We start from the raw sequence: 9,882 nt of genomic DNA, 5'->3' as shown, positions 1-9,882 counted from the left end.
GGTATTATTTACTAAACGAACTCTACACCTATGAAAAGCGGCCCTGATGGCCGAATAAATCTATTTCGAGCGAGTGCAAATAAAGGCACAAGCGAAATAAAACAAACATATTGACTTACCTGCACAGTGGAACCCCATCAACCCGTCCACACAGTTCCAGCCAGACGGGCACGGGTTAGGGTCGCACCAGTCGATGTCTGTACACGTGAACATACGTTATCAAATTGTAGTCAATATATAGCGGTATGAAAGATTGAAGTGTAGTCGAGGACAAAATGGTGATTGGCCCCGTGTTCAGATCTTATCGTGGTTTGGGTGGGCTTTCTTCGGGCCTGCAGACGATCTCTGCCGCCCATTTCAACTTAGGCTCCCCGTTTTACGTCGTAGGACTTTTGCAAAACCTAACCGGGAGCCTAGTTGAACTGGGCGGCGAGGATCGTCTACAAGCCCGAAGAGAGCCCGCCCTACAGACCCGAAGAGAGCCCGTCCAAACCACGATAGACTTACCCTGGAAGCCAAACTCGTTTTTCCGGGCCGCAAGAGCCCTTCGCCCGCTGGTGTAAATTACCACTACGGGGGAGTCTAGCCCGGGATCAACTCCCCCGTAGCGGTAATTTAGATAGGCGGGCGAAGGGTTCTTGGCTGCCGAAGGAAAACGGCTAACGGTCCGATACTAGTTTGGCATCCAGGGTACGATACACTGGACTCCACACTAAATGATAACTCAATAATTTCTTTGATTTGTCATTAGAAGGCAGGTTACAAATGATGAAATATGACACTGAACGGTTGAAACAGTAATTCTATGTGACAAAAAAGCAACAACCCAAACTCCAGCTAGAAATGCGCCTGTTATAAAGTTACCGGCTTCACAAAAAGACCCTGTGTATCCGTGGGCGCAGGTGCAGCTGAAGGAATCGACGTCATCCACGCAAGTTCCGCCGTTTTGACAAGGAGAAGACGAGCACACGTCTATGTCTGTGAAAAACATGAAAGTACCATTCCATGCCATGTAGGCGTTGTAACATACATATGATAAATTACACTATAAATACCAGGTAGACGCTTCTGTGCATACTGGCATACAGCACAGTGAACTTAGCAGAAATTCATAAACTTTCCTCCCAGAAAACTGTTTGCAAAGCATAAGAATTTAGATTTGAAACTTTATGACTTCCAAGTCTTGCGTCACTTCTAGAAAAGCGTAAAACTCACCAAGCTATATATAATCATGGATATAATGAGGCCCTTTAATGGTGTCCTTGAGACACAAACTCCCAGAGCTACCGCATGACAACTCTTTCTACCCACAAGACTAAGATTTGGTACGCTGTCGATGTTCATTTCCGATTTTTTTTACTCTGAGTTTATCTAAGACCTATCTAGATATTCCTAGAATCAGATATTCTTACATCTGGGTCTTCCAGTACTTTCATGGCAGTTTCTATTTGTACACAACGATAAGAGAAGAGGTTAATATGATATACCGGTTTCACAGAAATCGCCTGTGTATCCTGATGGGCAGTCACACATGCTGTAGTCGGAGAAGCACCAGGTACAGTTTCCACCGTTCAGACACACATTCGGGCTACACAGCTGGACATCTGTAAAGGAGAGATAACCATCAGTATAGCCTCTACCAAATAATGTTGTTCTGGGTCAAACATATTGAATATGGCAATTGAGCCAGAATGCTGAGGAAGACCAAGTGAATTGGTCGAAAATTTCAGTTATTCTTTTGATTTGGAGAACAGTTTAAAGTCTCTCATAATGTACCTGACCAACTCAGATGTCAGTAGGAAAAGAGAGCCCCTAAGTCGAAATACTTACCAGACTCACAGACGTAGCTATGATGCTCCGAACAACTGTGGTACTGTCCCTTGTAGCCACTGGCGCTGTCCAACAGCACGCAGACGTCACAGGGGGCGTATGGATCACCGGACATCCAGGATGATTGGGCTGTTGTGAAAAAAAAGCAGAGAAATAGACTAGCGTTTCCTTGTAGGATACTATCATGCCTGTTACACAGCAGATGGATTCAATGTGCAAGGAAAGTATGATAGGGTGACAAGTTCAAGGTTATAAAGAAAACGTAGATTTCGAATCTAAACATTATTCAAGACTTTTAGAAATGTGACAGAAGGGTGCCGTCTGTATTTGCTTCATTTAAAAAGACAACATACTCACCAAAGATGATGTATACAACGTGCACTTAAAAGTTAACATGTTGTTAATGTCTGCCTTGAGTCTTGCATACTACGCATTGAAACTATTAGGTTTAGTAAGAAGAGCATACATACGAGAGAATTGCGATCCGTCCGGGTAAAACAGATCGGGAGTCCGGGATTTGATAGCTGTCCAGTAGCTGACGCCACTCGTCCCTGGAATGTAACTCACAAGTATCTGCTGTTCCGACTCGTCGTTGATGTCGATCAGTCGCCCCTTCATGTCTGTACAGGCGGTGGAGGCCTCTTCCTGCGACAGGCTGTCGTCAGAGAACCAATGGCACTTGCCATTGTGGACTGTTTGAGAGTGAGAGACACACAGTCGTCAGTTTATGAACAACTCTTGTATTGGCTTCTCTCTATGAAGTACTAACACGTACTATTTGAAACGTAGCCTCTACCGAGCGTCAGAAGCGATTGTAAAGAGTATAAATGAATATGTACACATTGGTCAAATATACAAATAACATGCAAGGGGAGTTGGTCCACTGAAGGGGTGCAGTTTGCTGCTCCAAACTGTACTTCTGTAGTTATAAAGGACCAACTCCTCTGGCATGTTATCTGTCTATTTCGCCAATTTCTACTCTTTCCAGCCGCCTCTGAAGTCTGGTAGAGGCTACTTAAAACAATTCGCCTTCGTATGGTAAATAGTTGTATTCGCGACTTACCGGTTGGAATCTTATTGGGGTTGCCGACAGAGAATTGGGTGTTTGAGTCATCTTTCACCTGAATCATTTATACAAATGAAAGAATATAGTCATAGCAACACGACAGTCAAAATAAAACACAGGACTTACTCAGTTGCTTCAAAATGGGGATGGCAAAGATACATCAGATGATATATCATTTACAATGCTATCAATTATGCACAAAATACTTATTTCTCCCGATGTGGTTACAAGTCAGCAGTTCTTTAACCTCTTTGTTTTTTGTTTTTTTTTAGATATTCAGTCTTACCGGGAGTATCTTCCAGGTCTTCAGCATGGCATTGTTGGTGACAGTAATGATGAAATAGTATGTCTGGTTAGCGGTACTCTGCATGTTTCCACTGTTGTCCATATCCAAGAAAAGTTCATAGTTGTGGAAGTAACACCCTCCGTCCTTAGGGATGCAGATACATTGGGGGGACTGACAACCAGGATCGCCAACCTATATAGTATGGAGTAATGTCATATCATTTTCACTGGGCATCAGTACTGGAGTTTATACGTAATATAACCATGCATGCTGTACCTATATTAGCCTTTGTCTATTGTATAACGTCCTTTCTATTCTTACAAACATTTGATTACATCTTGATACCACTGAATTTTGGCCCGACAAAATGATTTTTTAAAGTTAAACTCTTTTGAGCATGGAGCCAGTCACTGAGCTTCGCCGATAGTACGCAGGTAGGTATGAAACGATTTTTATAAAGAGCAGTAAATGAAAACTAGAGTTCCGCGATCTCATACCTTCGCCAAATGATGTTAATCTTTATGGCTGACAAATATAGATTATTCCCCCTGATTGTGCAGATAGGGTCCTCATTTCCATGAATTATATCAGTCTTTATCATATTCTCAACCAAAAGACAGTCTTATATTAACAAAAGGTGCCATTCTATTATTTCCTCATAAATCATGCAAATAAGGTCCTGATTTAAATACATTATGTTTAATGATGTTTACCTTCACTGAACTTTCAAATACCACAAGTATGAAATTCCAGGCAGTTATCTTTACAGAATTATAACATTTTCTCATTAATTATGCAAATTAAGTATTCATTTACATAATCAATATCTGCCTGTGTTTCTCTCCTTCTCAATTACCATTCTCACAAGCTTCAATAGTCCTATCATGGAATGCAGCTGATTTATAGAATATCCCCATAAATTATGCAAATCACATCCACATTTGCATAATTGTCACATAATTACATCAAGCATCACGTAAGCTACCTACATACCAAAAATCACGACGATCCGTCAACTGGTTCTTGAGTTATCCTCTTTTGAATATTTTCAAACAGATAGCCCTGCAGTTCCAGAGCAAGCCGCTAGGGGGCTCAAACTGATGTCACTTCTTCCCTAGCACAAGAGCTACCTACCACCTAAATTTCGTCACCCTAGCATGTCTAGATCCTGAGATATCAAAACCGGAAGTTTAGCTGCAGTACCATAACAAGCCGCTAGGGGGGCCAAAATCTAATCAGTTCGAGCTCTCATCAAGACCTACCCACCTACCAAATATCAAGATAATCCATCTAAGCTTTCTCGAGATATGCTGTTGACACACAGACAGACACACACACGGCCACGAAAACATAACCTTCTCCAATTCTTGGCGAAGGTAATCAACCTCGTTTCTACTGATCTAACTATAAGTAACAATTTTAGATCAAGACACTGACCGTTGTTTTCCGGACAGTTATCTGCCCTTCCCCGTGCACCACGCTTGTGTCGGCGAGGTCGTGCAGCTCCCAGTGGATGTCCTGCAGACCGCTGTGGTCGTCATACGCCGTAAACAGTACCCTGAGGGACAGTTAAGACGGAGAGAGACTTTTCCTATTTTGTAGACAGTCGTGTGTTATGTGGATACAATAATTTCGCATACACTTTCACAACAATCCCTAACATTATAGGCGCTCACACCTCGTTCTTCAAGGAGGTGTCCAGGTATTTTATTTTAACACCTGAAAATACATATAAAATGGGAGAACCCGCAATCCGCATCATATGGATCCCGATAACTACTCATATACCGAAAATCAAAGAAACCGCCGTGAAACCCACCGTGAGCTACAGCTGCGCACACACACGCGCACGACGGAAAACAGTACCCTTCCTAAAGCTTACTTTATGCCTGAAATCACGGGGTGGTTGTTGCCCGCGCCCGTGCCCTGTTGAAATGAGAGCGTCATGTTGTCCAGTACCGGCGGAGATGAGTCCACGTGGACAGTGACGCTGTCCTCTGCAGCGTTCCCCATGACGTCAAACGCGCGAACCCAGACCCGGATGGTGTCACCGTCTTGACGGGCGATGTCTAGTTCTTTTTGTTCAGCCTACGGTTGCAAAATAAATTGATGGAATTTTTGAAGCAGACAGTCGTTAGCCTTTAACTAACTTTAAGTAGATTTTAGTTTACAGAACCTGAGATAGAATGAATTTCGTTCTACTTTTTTTACAAATCCTTTGCAGCAAACATGATGATGATGACAATGAAGAATAAGATGCAGTAAAAAGCTTCACTGGAATGAAGATAAAGATTATTCATTGCTTGACTAATACTAGTAATAGCCCCCAAACTAGAACTTCAATTCAACCTCTCTTCATCCTCCCTGGAAATCTAGGGCCTATATAATCTCCAAGCAGATCACACGATGGCAAGACAGTGTCCATTGGCATGAGGAGTGACCAAGGAGTGGCCATTACTTCGGTGGATAATGGACACTGCTTAGCCAATGGATATGTATACTGCCTTGCCACTGTACGTAGGATCTGCTTGGGGATTGAGGCCTACCAACACATCCGTGCCGCTATCCCAGTTGTCAGCAGGAGCCGTGAGAGTCCGCCCTCCCTGATGGTCCACTCCCCACGCGGTCTGGTATATCACGATGCCGGCTACATTAGGGACGGCCTCGCGGGACCTGGTCGCCGGGGGAAGGCCTGGGTAAGAAAAAAAATCAATACTCAGAGCTGTCCACTTTTGTGGAGAACTCTCCTGGGTCACATGAAAAAACACAGAAACCACACATGTGACTATTTGTGTCCTTGTGCAAGGCACTTTCTTCGCCTCATCCAGGTATAAGACGTGTAACATAGCCTGGGTGCCATCCTCCGTTGTACAAGTTTCCGCCGTTTCCCTAATGTAGCCAGCGACATTTGGGAGCGGCCGGTGGAAAATACGGAAAATGGCATTCAGGCTAGGTGTAAAATGGGTACCTGACTTCGGTTCGGGAGGTAAAAGGCGGTGGAACTGAGTGACCTGGACACAGTGTATTGACAACCACCGCCCCTGCGGCCTCAAAAGGCCACTGGACTACCTGTACCTATCTTTAACTTTTACAAACTACCATAATTAAAACGTACCTGTCAGCTCCTCATATCCGGTTGTTATGGGAGGATGGTGTTCCTTTATCGGGTTCAGGAACTTGTTATCGCGATGGAGGCTGTTGAAGAAATGACCCGACCACTTCACTTGTACCTAACAGAGCAAAGAAAGTGGTTATAACTATTTCTTCAGTTCAGTTCAGTTCATTTTCAGTCAGGTGACGCAGCAGTCTAAATGTCTCCACAAGTTCCTGTCGCTAGCTTTCGTCATTTATTTCTTGGTACTACAGTATAGAACACGAGTTCCAAGTGCTTAACTACTATACAGCACGAGTTCCAAGCCCTTACCTTTGGCCCATTTCCTGCAACGTCCTGCAAATCAGTTTGCCAAGCGGAGTTGTTGGCGACTGAGTCCACCCACAGTGGGAAGTGCCCTGATGTGTCGGTCTCCACTGTGCTGTTGTTGTCGAAGATGAGGAAACGTCGGGCGGTGATGAAGTTTCCGTCATTCGGACCGGATGAGTCCTCTACGGTCAGGACTACACTGTACACACCTGGGCGAACAAATAGATAGATGGATAGGGTTTATTATAACCAGCACTCCAGTCAGAAGCTCTGAGGAAGGTGTCTGATAGACATAGAAAAGTAAGCAGGTGAGAGACAGCTAGTATTGGTTTCGTAAAAGAAAACTCTAATATCCTAGGTCAGTATCCAGGTATGCTATGTTCTACTTTGGTCATATTTGTTGGTCCTGATATGGTAGGTTGACAGCACGTGGTTGGGAAAGATTGACAAGCAGACTGCAGCTGACAGGTGGTCAACATGTACTGCCCGAGAAACATGAGGAAATTCAGGAAGCTGAGGGCTGCATTCGCGATCCTCAGCATGATTCACGGAAGTCTGAAACCTCGCATTTCTTGTTGTTCATATTGTCATTCGGGCGTCATTGTGATCTAGCTATTTTCTTTTAGCCAGCTCGTTACCAAACCTATTATAGCTCCCGAGTCCTACATCCCGTGAATAGGTTTGGTAACCAGGCTACTTTTATTTATGTGTTAGCGATGCCAATGTGATGTGACAGTCATCATCATAAAGATGTATCACCTGCTTCAGTCAGTACCACGTCCATTTCTGTAGTATCAGGTCCGTGTCTCCCAACAGCGACGGCGGGGTATTTCTCCTGCAGCTCCTCCCCTGACCGCTCCAGTAGGAACACTTCACACACGTACTGCTTGATGCCCGAGTCGTCATCACTCCAGTCAGACCAGCGGAGACGGATGTTGCCCTGATGTTAGCAAAGTTAAAAATCACCATACATTAGTAAGAGTTGTATAAACACTATCAATATTAATTTGGGCATTTGAAGAGATGCAAAGACATACTTTTATTGAAATAACTTTTCAAGTTAATAGCTCTACAAAGTAACAAAAAGTATGTCCGATCGGCATCTCTACCGGTGGAATAGCCGATTCTGATTGGAGTCCTCATCTTTTAAGATATTCGCTTAAGTCATAACTTTTCAACTTTGATTCCTGTCACTAAGGATCATTGGGGCACTTGAAGTTTAGGTCATTTTAAAAGGAAAGACACCGTAACACATTAGCAGCATCGTGATCGGAGTCTCTGTTGACGAAAAATAATAATTGGCATCTCTACCAGATCGGAGTCTCTACCCTATGACTATAAATAGAAACAAACTTGCACCAACGCAGAAAACATTTAAAGTACATTTTTAGTAATCGCCGGTCCCCTGTCCAGCATGTTGTCCGCACATCCTCCTGACTTAGAACAGTGGTGAGGAGACCGGGTGTCGAAGGTAAAGTGGGCGGTGTGGGAGACCTCTCGTCCGGCTAGGTAGACCGGTGGGTTCACGGTGTAGCCCGACGTGCGGTCATAGTTCCGCACTTTGACGTATCCACCGTTTGTTGACTTGGTAGTGTAGAAGAGGCTGCAAAATGTGTTCAAAGCAAAAACACTGTATTATTAAGGTCCTGGCACCACTTTAATAGAAAAATAGCTTAATAATAATAATAATAATAATAATAGTGGTTTATTTCATTCTGACCGTACGATACAGAGTGGCAGGGTCCCCGTAGGACCCTGAATTGATCTGCCGCATTACATAAGTGTTTAAATACGATTGACTTAAATATTACAAGCAAGTATTAAAACAGTTAAAAACAGCAAATTATTTTGAAATATTTACAATACGCAGGTTACGATCTTAGTCATTCGGTTAAGGTATTGGTCTATAGTTATATGGCAGTGATATATATTTCCATTTAATATTGCTCAGAAATTAATACTTCTGCCATAAAACATGCAATATCAAGCCCCACATAGCCGAATATGGATCACTGGTAGTTAGCTGGTGCTCGGGAGTAGGTGTCGTCGGCCGTCAAATTTGACGACCCAAATTTAACTCAAATTCGATTGCTCAGATTCGAGACTGTTTCCGAACTTCAGCCAACCTTGGTTGGTAGTCTATGGAAGGTTCTGAATGTGTGACAGGGGCTTTTTAAAAGCATTAGTTATCCCATACCTGTCCCCATGCTGCGGTGGGACCGCCATGGTCACAGTTGAGTTGCAATACGGGGATGGGTTAGGACTGTCTCTACTGATGCCACCGTCCGCACAGGACAGTGTGCCACTGCTGACCCTGGTGCCACCTGAATCAAATCCAGAAAATTTGTCAAAGAAATACAAAAGATGTTGAATCTATGCATATAACAGATTTGATGCTGTCACATAATTTCGATGTGCTTGAAAACAGCCACAATTCTGTCAAAACACAACGGTGGCAAAATTTCAATGACAAAATCCAGGTAGGCCTAAGATGGACTACAAATTAACAATGGAGAGGGACCTAGAAACAGTACTGGAAGATATAATCTGAACTGGAAGGATGTATACGTAGTGAGACTGACAATTGACCGAACCTGCTGGAACGCTGTGACTGCCTCATGTGTTGAAGACACCGGAGGTTTTAAAATCCAGGGATTTAAAACCTTCATAATACTTGAAGTTACCCACCTCGAGCTCTCTCCAGCCACCAGTCCACCGATGCTGAGATCACCCCTATCCCGTGGTCGTGTATGTAGTACTGCCTGGGCCAGTCTGTTGCACTTGGGCCTTGGAAACTGGTTTCCCAATCAACCTTGAAAAAGTGTTACACCAATCAGTAAAATGAATCAAGATAAAAACTGTAGGAGAAATCTATAAGAATGTTAACACATATCCATAACCACACTTATATGACACATCAGTGCACATTAATTTTCAGCTAAGAAAAAATATACAGACGTTTCTCAGTTAGTAGTGTAATACCTTACCTGAAATTGAATCTGACCAGTAGGGTCGGACGCAATATTGGTCCAGACAGTTGAAGGAGATCCTGTGTCCATGCATGATGCTTCAATAGTGTCCCGTTCCGTTCCGCCTACAATGCTTTTCAGCTTACCCGAGCAGCTAGTCATCGCAGGAGCGGTGTTAACTGCAATGTGGAACAACAGAGAAGGTTTACTTTACAAACTAAATCTTATAAGATACGTGCCTTTACAATATTAACGGTTATGTTGTGTATTTGTGTGTGTGCGTGCGTGCGCGCGTGTATATATATATATA

General features: G+C 43.4%; 1 protein-coding gene across 1 annotated transcript in view; it reads right to left on the bottom strand.

Moving 5' to 3' along the window:
- Positions 1 to 9,882, bottom strand: part of LOC109484117 — an 11,411-nt gene that overhangs the window by 254 nt on the left and 1,275 nt on the right. Inside the window, exons 4-20 of the mRNA XM_019787338.1 lie at positions 9,591 to 9,751; positions 9,292 to 9,415; positions 8,801 to 8,927; positions 7,987 to 8,206; positions 7,353 to 7,543; positions 6,607 to 6,829; positions 6,298 to 6,412; positions 5,729 to 5,874; positions 5,065 to 5,270; positions 4,620 to 4,740; positions 3,183 to 3,374; positions 2,894 to 2,951; positions 2,301 to 2,522; positions 1,831 to 1,959; positions 1,488 to 1,604; positions 865 to 978; positions 120 to 197 (exon numbers count right to left, since the gene is read on the bottom strand). Of these exons, the coding sequence (XP_019642897.1) occupies positions 120 to 197; positions 865 to 978; positions 1,488 to 1,604; positions 1,831 to 1,959; positions 2,301 to 2,522; positions 2,894 to 2,951; positions 3,183 to 3,374; positions 4,620 to 4,740; positions 5,065 to 5,270; positions 5,729 to 5,874; positions 6,298 to 6,412; positions 6,607 to 6,829; positions 7,353 to 7,543; positions 7,987 to 8,206; positions 8,801 to 8,927; positions 9,292 to 9,415; positions 9,591 to 9,751 (2,544 nt within the window). The remainder of the gene's footprint in view (positions 1 to 119; positions 198 to 864; positions 979 to 1,487; positions 1,605 to 1,830; positions 1,960 to 2,300; positions 2,523 to 2,893; positions 2,952 to 3,182; positions 3,375 to 4,619; positions 4,741 to 5,064; positions 5,271 to 5,728; positions 5,875 to 6,297; positions 6,413 to 6,606; positions 6,830 to 7,352; positions 7,544 to 7,986; positions 8,207 to 8,800; positions 8,928 to 9,291; positions 9,416 to 9,590; positions 9,752 to 9,882) is intronic.

The sequence above is a fragment of the Branchiostoma belcheri genome, unplaced genomic scaffold, assembly GCF_001625305.1.
Source record: "Branchiostoma belcheri isolate BF01 breed outbred unplaced genomic scaffold, Haploidv18h27 scaffold69, whole genome shotgun sequence".
In the NCBI taxonomy this organism is placed as follows: domain Eukaryota; kingdom Metazoa; phylum Chordata; class Leptocardii; order Amphioxiformes; family Branchiostomatidae; genus Branchiostoma; species Branchiostoma belcheri.
Note: the sequence above shows the minus strand (reverse complement) of the source record. Positions and strands in the feature narration are given on the sequence as shown.